The sequence below is a fragment of the Aphidius gifuensis genome, linkage group LG2 (genome assembly GCF_014905175.1).
Source record: "Aphidius gifuensis isolate YNYX2018 linkage group LG2, ASM1490517v1, whole genome shotgun sequence".
In the NCBI taxonomy this organism is placed as follows: domain Eukaryota; kingdom Metazoa; phylum Arthropoda; class Insecta; order Hymenoptera; family Braconidae; genus Aphidius; species Aphidius gifuensis.
This window is the reverse complement of record NC_057789.1, coordinates 22443334-22455578: the sequence shown is the minus strand read 5'-3', so window position 1 is coordinate 22455578 and position 12245 is coordinate 22443334. Positions and strand designations below refer to the sequence as shown.

The 12245-nt window shown below is 28.3% G+C and overlaps 1 protein-coding gene across 1 annotated transcript; it reads left to right on the top strand.

Moving 5' to 3' along the window:
• Positions 1-747: 747 nt before the first annotated feature.
• LOC122850538 lies at positions 748-5134 on the top strand. The gene is made up of 4 exons (XM_044149669.1): positions 748-2161; positions 2354-4093; positions 4172-4836; positions 5126-5134. The coding sequence occupies exons 1-4, from the start codon at positions 748-750 to the stop codon at positions 5132-5134; spliced, it is 3828 nt and encodes a 1275-aa protein (XP_044005604.1).
• The last annotated feature ends 7111 nt before the right edge of the window (positions 5135-12245 follow it).

Below are 12245 nucleotides of genomic sequence, written 5' to 3'. Positions count from 1 at the left end.
AGGGGGACAGAAATTTCGGATATTTTTTTTTTTTTTTTAAATTTACAATGAAAGTTGGGGCATAAAAATATTATCTAAATTAAGAGTTCACGAATTAAGAGCTCAAAAAAAATATCGACCCCCAACATTGCATTTTAGAGGGCACCAGGTAGGACGGAAATTTTAATTATTTTTTTACTAACTTTAAAATGAAAATTGGGGCATGATAGTATTATCTAAATTAAAAGTCCACTAATTAAAAGATAATAAAAAAAATATAATCCTTTATTATTTAGATAACATATTAAGTAGTGAAACATGAGAACGAAGCAATTTTCGTTATTGTAAGCACGGGGCCCTAACACGTCCCTGACTATCCAGCTTTTGGCGGCCAGCTTTAGCTTCATGAGAGTTTCAGACAAAATTTCCTGGCTCACATGGGGTGTGAGACGAAAATGGAGTTTTTTTTTAAATGAAAATAATGAATTAAATTAATTTTATTTGCTGACAACATCCTTTGAGCCTCCTCTGAGCCAGAAACTTTTGTAAAAAAATTTATATGCCTAAAAGACAAAAGTTAATTTTTAAAATCTTAAGAATTTTTTTGCGCAGAGGGGTATGAATTTAATTAATATTTTAAATCAAAGAAATATATTTTTAGCTTTAATATATGTGAGTATTAAAATATACAGGGGTGTAAAATGAAAAATTATTTTATTAACATGATATTTGTTAATTGTCTAAAAATTTAAGAATTCAACCTAAAAAATGCCTGCAAATCGAGTTAAACGTTCTGTGGAAGATGAGAGGCTTTTTCAAAAATCAAAACGTATGAGAAATACTTTAGCTCAAAGAGAACGCAGACAAAAACTAGCATTGCAATTAGAATATAATAGATTCAATATTCAAGTTGAAGATATTCAAGAAAATTATATTGGAAAAATGGATATTCTTTGTAAAAATTACAGTGCGAGACATTTCCAAGTAGAAGAAGTGAATAATAAAAAAACATTCAACGATTGCTGTAGTCATGGTGAAGTAAATCTCGAACCATTACCTGATTCACCAGATTTAATAAAAAATTTATTCAACGGTTCTCATGAATTTTCGAAAAATTTTCATGAACGAATACGATCATACAATAATGCTTTTGCTTTTGCATCTTTCAATGCAAATTTAATAAATTTTCCGTCTAATAATCGACCAGGTCCTTATTGTTTCAAAATTCATGGCCAAATATATTATCAAATTAATACATCTTTATATCCAAGTGGAGATGATATTCCTTCATTCGGTCAACTTTTTATTGTCGATCAGAATGAAGCAACTAACGTTAGGTCACAATTTAACAAAGATTCGTGTTTAAATATGGAAATTATTGAAGCTATAGGCAATACTCTTTGTGAGATTAATGTATTTGCAAAGTCATATCAGATGATGCATGAAGAATTACAGCAAACAATCAATGACGGTCAAGAAGAAACAGAAATGCGATTAATATTTTCTACGAAACCTGGTAAAGATGCAAGACGATATAATGTGCAAAAAATAAATGAAGTTGCGGCAATTTTTACTACAACTGCTAATGGAGATATTCCGGAGTCATATGTGACGATACATAATAAGAATACGAAAAAACTTGAGTATGTTAGTAATATGGACCCAAATGTAGAACCATGGATTTATCCACTGTTTTATCCTTTTGGTACGAGAGGATGGCATAGAGATATTCCGTGTGTTACGAAATCAAAAAGAGTTTCACGTGCAGCTTATATAAAATACAGGATGGCATCTCGAAATGATAATATATTTTTAATGGGTGGAAGATTGTTTCAGCAATGGGTGGTTGATAATTATGTGAAAATCGAAAAAGATAGAATGAATTTTTGTCGATTAAATCAAAAAAAAATTCGAGCTGATACTTATCAAGGATTAATTGATCATTTAAAAACTGTCGCAAATGAATCGAAAGTAAATGTTGGAAAAATGGGAATTTTACCATCGACTTTCACAGGATCACCACGAAACATGCTTCAGCATTATCAAGATGCAATGGCCATCGTAAGGAAATTTGGGAAGCCTGATTTATTTATAACCATGACATGTAATCCAAATTGGCGAGAAATTCAAGAAAATTTATTATTTAATCAAACAGCTTCTGATAGACCAGACATCGTTTCACGTGTTTTTGAAATAAAAAAAAACGAATTGATAAATAAAATAGTGAAAGAAAAAATTTTTGGGGAAATCCAAGCATATGTCTACGTTGTAGAATATCAGAAAAGAGGATTACCACATGTTCATGCTTTATTTACTTTGAAACAAAACAATAAAATTACAACATCAAATGTTGTTGATAAATATATTTCAGCAGAAATTCCTGATCATATAAAAAATCCTAGACTTCATAGTATAGTGATGAAAAATATGATACATGGGCCATGTGGTGATTGGTGTAAAAATGAGAAAGGTAAATGTTCTAAAAACTTTCCGAAAAAATTCCAGAATGATACATTAATAGATGAAAATGGATACCCAAGTTATCGTCGTCGAAATACTGGTGCTTTTCAACGTCAAACTGGAAATAGTACTGATAATCAATATGTTGTTCCTCATAACCCGATGTTATTATTAATTTTCAATTGTCATATCAATGTTGAAATAGTATCGAGCATTAAAGCAATCAAGTATTTATATAAATATATATATAAAGGACATGATGCAGCTTCTATAGTTGTAACTAATTCTACTGCTGAAGATAACACTTCATCAATTAATTATGATGAAATTGTTAATCATATAGAGACTCGGTATGTTAGTCCAGTTGAAGCGTGTGATAGAATTTATGGGAGACCTTTACAAGAAAAAAGTCATTCTATTACACGCTTGCCTGTACATTTATCAAATCAGCAAACTATAACTCTGAATGATGAAGCAGAAGAAACTATGCGTATGATAATGAATCAGCAAACAATGCTTATGGATTATTTTGCGTTAAATCAGCGGGATCCGATGGCAAGAATTTATACATATGCTGAAATTCCAGAACATTATGTTTTCAAAAAAGGTTCAGGTAAAAATGGAATATGGAAACCGCGTAAACAACAGTTCAATGTAATAGGAAGAATGTATTCTATTAGCCCAAGTCAAGTAGAATTATTTCATCTCGGACTATTGTTATTAAAAGTGAAAGGAGCAACGAGTTTTGAAAATATTAGGACTATCGATGGAGTTATGCATGATACTTATCGAAGTGCGTGCTTAGCGTTGGGTTTGATTGAAGATGATGAAGAATGGGATCGAGCAATGACAGAAGGAGAAGTGTGGATGATGCCTAAACAATTAAGACATTTATTCGTACGAATTTTAATACATTGTTGTCCAGTAAAACCAGAAATACTTTGGGAAAATTATAAGGATTCAATGTCAGATGATTTAAAAAAAAAATATAGTTTATCTCAATCATATACGAAATTATATCATGAAATAGTTAAGCTTCTTGAAAAAGAGAAATCGAATATAAGTAAATTTGCAACAATGCCATCATTAACTGAATTTGAATCACTGGAGAATTTAAATAACGAAGAAATTGTTTTACAAAACCACTCAGAAATAGGTTTGAATCAATATAAAACCTTGAATATAAAACAAAAAATAATAGTAGATGAAATAATGGATAAAGCGTTATCATGTAGAAAAGATAATTTAAATTCATGCTTTTACATTGATGGGCCAGGTGGATCAGGAAAAACATATGTTTACAGCACAATATATCACTTATTACGAAGCAATGGAAAAAAAGTTGCTACAATGGCTTTTACAGGAATTGCGGCAATATTGCTTCCAGAAGGAAGAACAATGCATAATCTTTTTGCAATGCCTGTTCCAATATATGTTGATTCAACATCAAATATTAAACAGCAATCAAAAGCAGCGGAAGAACTGAGAAACATTGATGTCATAATTTGTGATGAAGCACCAATGGCACCAAGATACTGTTTGGAACTAGCTGATCGAACCTGCCGTGATATAATGAATAATAAACTACCTTTCGGTGGGAAAATTATGCTCATGGGTGGTGATTTTCGGCAATTATTGCCAGTACTAAAAAATGGTACTCGAAGCGAAATGATTAATTTATCAATTAAATTCAGTAAATTGTGGGAAAATTTTAAAATTTTTTCATTAATAGAAAATATGAGAACATTACCGGAAGAATCAGAATTCGCAAAATATATACTAGACGTTGGAAACGGTACATTAAATGATAACAATGATAATTTAGTAATTCCTAAAGAATGTTTAGCAAATAGAAATGATGATATAGTAGAGGTTATTTTCAAAAAAATAATAGATGAACGCAAGTATGAAAGTTTATCGAAAGTTGCTGTATTATCAGCCAGACATCTTGATGTAGATAACATAAATGATAGAGTGGTGCAGTTGTTGGATGAAGATACAGAAAAAATTTTTACTGCAATAGATAGTACTGAAAATTGTGATAATGGAGAACTTAATAATTATATTTTACCAGAATATTTAAACACGTTGAATCCACCAAATTTTCCACCATATGAATTGAAAATGAGGTTGTACTGTATTGTCATGCTTTTACGTAATATAAGTCAAAGTGAAGGTTTATGTAACGGAACGAGATTGCAAGTATTAAGTATGTCTAATAATCTTCTAAAATGTAGAATTTTAACTGGTGATAAAGAAAATGATATAGTATTCATACATCGCATAACTCTTTATTGTGAAGACGTTTATCCTTTCACGTTTAAACGAAGACAATTTCCAATTAAGATAGCATTTGGAATGACGATAAATAAATGTCAAGGACAAACATTCGAAATGGTCGGTGTTGATCTAAGGAAAGATGTTTTTAGTCATGGTCAACTGTACGTAGCATTTTCACGGGTGAAATCTTTGGAATCATTGAAAATATTTTTAGGGGAAAATCGTGAAAATAACATTGTAAAAAATTACGTTTATAAAGAAATATACAAAAATTAATTATATATTTAATACCAGAATATTTACCAAAATCAATAATTCTGATTACGTTCAATGAAAAAAAAAAATATATATATAATTATTTAATGGAATAATATAAATAGGAAATATATTGTTTTTTCAATTTTAGATCAATTGACGTATCAAAGTTATTTTCATTCTTATTCAATAAATAATAATACAATTATTTTGACAATGGAAAGTATCTCAACTGAATTGAAAAAGGTAATTATTCTTTACTATGATTAGTATGTATATTTTTATTCAATTAATAATAACTGGCTTAATTTTAGAAAATTTTCAAGGATATATATTCACGTAGACATGAATTTTTCAAATTAAATTTAGATAATAATGTAGTTGAAAAAAATTCAAATAAAATAATAACAAATGACGAATTACTAAAATTATTGAATGAAAAATTTAATAATGAATCAAATACATATGGATCTGTTGAAACAATCGAGATTGAACAAGATTTTAAAGCATCTAAGCACGGTAATTTTATATTGTTGTATAATAAAATGAAGCTTTATTATCGATTTGATAAGATAATTTTCGTTGTATTATAGAAATAATTGAATTGAAACAGAGAATAATTAATCATTTAATAGAAGAAATTTTATGTGTAAATTGTAAAAAAGGTTTCTTTGAAAAAAAAGAGTCTATTATTACTTGCTCATTTTGTAAATTAATGATCAATTCATCAAAGATAAATAGTCTTGAAGAATTAAATATTCAAATGAAGAATATTCAAATTGAACATTTTCAAAAATGTAATGAAGAAATGTCTTTTGTGTTAAATGAGGTTGCAGGAAATTTAATTTTTTTAAAAATTGTTTGTTACTCATGTGGCTCTATTGTTGATATTATTTAATTATTATATCAATAAAGAGATTGATAAATGAAAATTGGTAATAGAAAAAATATAATGCGATATCTTTCGTATTTTTTTTTTTTTTTTGTTTTTTTGATAGTTTACATCATTTGTATTATTTGTTTCGTTAAATTGGTATGAAAAGACAGGCGCGCGAAGCGCGCCCAATGGTTCTCGTTTTATAAATAAAATACATGTAAATTTCTTTTTTAAAAATACAAATGTCCAAGAAAAAGCAGTAGCTAGGGAAAAGATGTAGCTAAGGAATTGAGGTTGCCAAAGAATTTTGTTTTAAGGAAATAATTGCTTAGTCACATTAATTCCTTAGCTAATGCTTTTCGTTGGACATTTGTATTTGTAGAAAAAAAATTGAATGTATTTTGATTATAAAATAAATGAAAAATGTCCAAGGAAAAGCACTAGCTAGGGAAAAGATGTAGCTAAGGAATTAATGTGGCTGAGGGATTAATGTTGCCAAAAAATTATGTTTCAAGGAAATAATCCCTGAGTCACATTAATTCCTTAGCTACTGCTTTTCCTTGGACATTTTTTATTTATTTTATAAATAAAATACATGTCAATTTTTTTTCTAAAAATACAAATGTCCAACGAAAAGCAGTAGCTAAGGAATTAAACTGTGATGATACCGGCGAGCATAACTGGCTTCATTCGCCAACCCTTCTAACATTTGTATTTTTAAAAAATAAATTTACATGTATTTTATTTAAAAAATGAATAAAAAATTTCCATGGAAAAGCAGTAGCTAAGGAAAAGATGTAGCTAAGGAATTAATGTGGCTAAGGGATTAATGTTGCCAAAAAATTATGTTTCAAGGAAATAATTCCTGAGTCACATTAATTCCTTAGCTACATCTTTTTCTTAGCTACTGCTTTTTCTTGGACTTTTCTATTTTTGTTAAATAAATTTACATGTACTTTATTTATTAAATGAATAAAAATGTTCAAGGAAAAGCAGTATGGTTAGCTACCTTATTTCCTACATGATAATGATAATAATCATAATAGTAATATACCTGAGTCAACAATACAATATACAGATGTTAAAACAATCGGTAATTATATTCTAATACAATATTCAAGACGATTGTTTTATTTATTAAACTTGTTGTTTTTAATCCAAACCGATCCAAACATGAACATGATTGTTAAAGTTGCATATTCAAAATTACTCGTCGCTAGCCTGCCGGTAAAACAGCAGGCTTAGTATTTTCGATATACAGTAATTGGATGAGAACCGTTTTCTCATAAATGTCGTCTAAAATCTCGACTATAACCTCAAGCTGTCATTTTAATGTTAATTCGAGTAAAACAAAAAATTATGCTTAATTTATTGAAAAATATTTATGATTAGAATGATTAGAAACAAATTACAAACATAAATAGTCTATCTATCAACAATTTAGTTTCTTTTGGAAAATGCAATCGATATTCTAAATTTTTTACTTTAAGGTGTTACCCGCACATATCTAGAGACCTCTTGCGGATGGCATTTAGAAACATAATATTTCTATGAGTGCGAATGAGATAAAAAAAAAAGGAAAAAATCTTGTTTCTCACTTCCACTTAAGTATTTAGACAAAGACAAAAATTTATTTTTATTTATTGTAAAATAAAAAGGTCTCAAGGTCCTATTAATTTTTATATCAAAAGTTTCCTTATTGTTTCCTCTATCTATACTTAGTTTTTGATAAAGCTAGCCGTATTTTTCATAAAATGGCTAACCAAGTTTTTTAAAAACTCAACCAGACTCTCCATAAGAACCTATGTATAACCTCTAAAAAAGTAGCCTACTTTATTAATTAATTACTAAGTAATTAGCTACAAGAAAATTATCAAATAATTTGAGCGTGTGTATTACTGTTTCATTAAGCTACTCAAAAAATTTTAAGACTCTATCCGTATTTTTGATTTGTGCTGGATATCCCTTAAGGTACATTCTCAGCTACCTTCCGAATATAAGAATTTCTTGAAATTTATACAGTATGTAATTGAAATATTGATAAATCATTTCGTGAAATAATATATTATGTTACAGACTTATTTTTTTTATAATAATTAATTAAAGTTGGCTACTTTTAGAGAGGTTAAACATGGGCTCTTATGGGAGGGGATGTTTGAAATTTTTTTGATCATAACTAAATTACATTTCTAAATATAAGATTTTATCGAAAAACTGATAGATAATAGTAACAATAATAAGGAATTTTTTAATATCTGGTTCATATGGAGTTACAGCACTGATTTTGTTATTTTAATTAAAAATATGTGGTAAAAAGTTGTTTTTTTACTGATTTTCTAACGAAGAGCCATGATATTGAAAAAGCGGGAAAATTTAAAATTGCATAAAAGAAATTTGATTACAAAATAATGGAGCATCATAAATGCAAACATTAATGAAAATATTATTAAAAATAGTTTTATTAACTATATAAAATTGAGATTGATAATAAATATTAATATTAATTGGATATAAATAAAAAACTTCATACTGATACAAATCAGTGATGCATACTAACAAAAAAAAATTTTTGTGTGCAATATTGAAATGAATAAATATTATAGAATAATTGTTTTTATCAATATATAGTTGGTTTTTATTGAATAACATGAATTATATAATTATGAATTATAATTGTATATTGCATAACATGAATTAATAATGGAAAAAATAAATTGTTAACTTAAAAAAAATGATCACGAAAAGTTCAAACTTTTGGTTTTTTGGGGTTGGTATGACAAAATCTTCAATGTAAAAAGCATATTTTGCTTTTGATCTTCATTTTGTGTTATTATTGAATTGTATTCATCAAACAGGCAAACAGCTCGTTTAGCAGCAGCATTGACGGCTCTCAACTCCGTCACTGTTTTCAAACCTCTTTTGTAATTGATATCACTACACTGCAAAAACTGCGCCTTTGGATTATAGGCACTGTTCCATTGGATTCATGGAGCACATTTTATTGAGCGCTGCTCAATGATATTCAAGGAGCACCGATATCGGTCCAGTTGCTCTGTTAATTCAAAGGTACTGTTCAACTGTATTCGTTGAGCAGCCTGAGCCGTCACTCGAATTAAGAAAGAGACACGCATACACATAACATAACCTCTCTATATCAGTAACTATTAAACAATTAACATATATATGAATGCATATATGTTAAATATTCGATAAATTTAATAACTAAAGATATATAGAATATTTATAATAATTTATCAATGAATATTTATGATGTAAATATCATGACATGACAGATATAAAAGTACAAATAGAGAGAGAGAGAGAAAAAATATACTGTAGTTGTGTTTGCGCATGCCTCCGAAACGCCGAAATCTGCTCAACAAATATATAGGTACAGGACCAAGAAATCAAAGGAACAACTTTAGCGGAGCAGTGCTCCATGAATCCAATGGAACAGTGCCTATAATCCAAAGGCGCAGTTTTTGCAGTGTATGACTATAGAGATCGATCAACTTCTAAAAATCTTTCATCAATATGAAAACAAAGAAAGAATAAATTGATTTATAATCTAAATTAAGTCCATAGCCGTTTGATACAATAATTTTAACTTAATATAGGAAAAATTGCTCTAAAGTTAATCTAGGCTTTGGATTAATTTATTTGGTTACACCCTTTCCTTAGCTATTTTTGCCATGATTAATTAATGAAAAAGCTATCAGCAAATGTTCCTAAGGAGAGCATGTAACCAAATAAATTACATCGTAGTCTAGATAAATTTCACAGCAATTTTTTCTATATTAAATTGAAATTATCGTGTCAAATGGCTGTAGAGTTCATTTAGATTATAAATTAACTTATTTGGTTACATCTTTTTCTCGGCAACGTTTGCAAATATTTTTTTAATTAATTAATTATGGCAAATGTATCTAAGGAAAAAATAAAGCCGCAAATAAATTAATTAACAGTCTAGATTAATTTCGTAGCCATATTTTTTATAATAAATTGAAATTATTGTGGGAAATGGCCGAGAAATTAATTGAGACTACGCATTAATTTATTCGATTACATTCTCTTCTTAGCAACATTTTCCATTGATAATTTATAAAAAAAACTATTGGCAAATGTATCTAAGGAATGGATGTGACTAAATAAAATAATTCGTAGTCTAAATTAATTCCTCAGCCATTAGCCTCAAATATTTCAATCGATTATAGAATATTTTGCTGTGGAATTAGTTTATACTAGAATGAATTAATGTATTTGAAAGGAACTTTTGGATAATATTTAATTGATTTATTTGTCTAATTAATTCTTGAAAAGGGTGTAATTGAAAGCACGTTAAGAGGTTCTGCCGATTTTTTAAATCGAAGAGTAAGACAACAGTTTTCTTCTGTTTTTTGTCTTTTTCGCACTCATAGAAATACTGTGTTTCTAAGTCATCCACAAAAGGTCTCTAGTGATTTCTCAGAAATTCCTGATCAAAACCTATTTTTTTTTACTTGAATTATTAATTGTAAAAAAACTAAGCTCCAAACCTCCTTTATTTTATGTCCATACAAGTTTTTTTTTTTTACATTGTCATATTGTCGATTAGAGATATTGCTATTTTAATGGACTTTTTTTTGACAAAAGTCGCATTCTCCATAATAGCCTATGGTAAAAGTTGCCAACTTTGATAATTAATAAAAAAATAACAAGCATCCAAACAATTACCAAAAAATTACAAAGAATGTATTAGTATTTCAATAATCTACTGTATATTTCGAAGCATTCTCATATTCGGAGAAAAATCGACAAAATCCCTTAAAATTAAAATTTTTGTTTCAACTTAAAAAAATTATAAAAAGATTTGCAAGAAATGACATCCCTTGAACAATTTGAGTTATAAGATGACCTTTAATTTTATTGAAAAATAAGAAAAAATAAGATGTTATTGGATATTTCGATCAATTAATCCATATTAATAATTAAACTGCACCTGAATAGCCCAAGGAGGTATTCAAACATAGATGTACAGGCTAGAGTGCATAAAAATATTTCGTTCTGTCTTTTTTTTTGGTGCAGGGCTGATGTCAGCAGTTTTCGAACTGACTTACTCCGAACTTTTAGGCTTCAGCGACAGCCTATGCTTCAACACAGTGAAAAGGCAAAGCTTACACTTCTTATTCAACTCCATGGTTTATACACATCATGCAATCGAATTTGAAAATTCAATATTTGTAGTCTTTTATAACTTATAATTTGTAATACATGAAACGTGTGTAAAAAAATGACCCATTTCATAAGTTTACGTGTAATGACCCATAGATTTTTTTATTTAGAATTTTTTTTTCATTAAATATATAAAATATAAAGTTATAACACTCATATTATATTGAAAACGTTGAAAACTAGCGAAATCGAACAAAAAAAAAAAACCTTTAGCGTAATAAAAAAATTATGGAATGACCCATATAAATTTTTTTTTTTTTTATCTTGAAGCAGACTTCATTCTCGATGATTTAATATAATAAAAGATTTTTCCCATGCATAATTGACGCTTTTAGATCGATTCTTACGTCGAAGTAAGAAAACTCCATGTATTTTAAACGGGAAACTTCACCCTCTTACAGGGGGTGGCTAGGATAAAAATAAAAATTTCTTATATAGCTCAAAAATTTTTTTAATTTTTTTTCAACGATATTAGAGGGCGGCACGATGAAAATTTTGCCATCACCCAAATAAGAACCACCCTAATATATATATATATATATATATATATACACGAAGAGAATTTTTTATTTTTTTTTACGAAAAAAACATAGCAAATTTTACAATGGCCCATAGCTGAGCTGCGCCATCTATCGGTTTCATGATATTTTCATATGGGCCATAGCAAAATATCGTGTGGGCGTGGCTATTTTTTTTTTTGTGTACACTGAGAGAAATTAACTAAGAATTACAAACGTAAAAGAAAAAATTACAAAATAAATAGTAAAAACTGCGTTCCCCCGTCATTTATAAGAATTATTCGTATATTGATAGATAATTTTTACAATAAAATTATGTAAAAAATCTGGCCATTGACTATACACTACTAAGCCATAAAATTTACACAATTTTATTGTAATTTCTGTTTAAAAGAATGACTAAATTCACGACACTCACAAGTAAAATCTAGCAGACTGAGAATTTACCCACTACCGGTTTTAGAATTTACTAAATTTTATTACAAATTTTATTTAAAAGTTGGACATTTTTTGTGTTAAGTTGGGCAGTTTGTGCTAGATTCACGGAGAATAGCAATCAATTCCCGGCAACATTTTTTCTTTTCTGTTTATACGCTCAAAACTCGAAAACTAATTGTTAAATAGAAAAAAGTTATTCTTGATAAATTGTTAAGAAATAAATAACC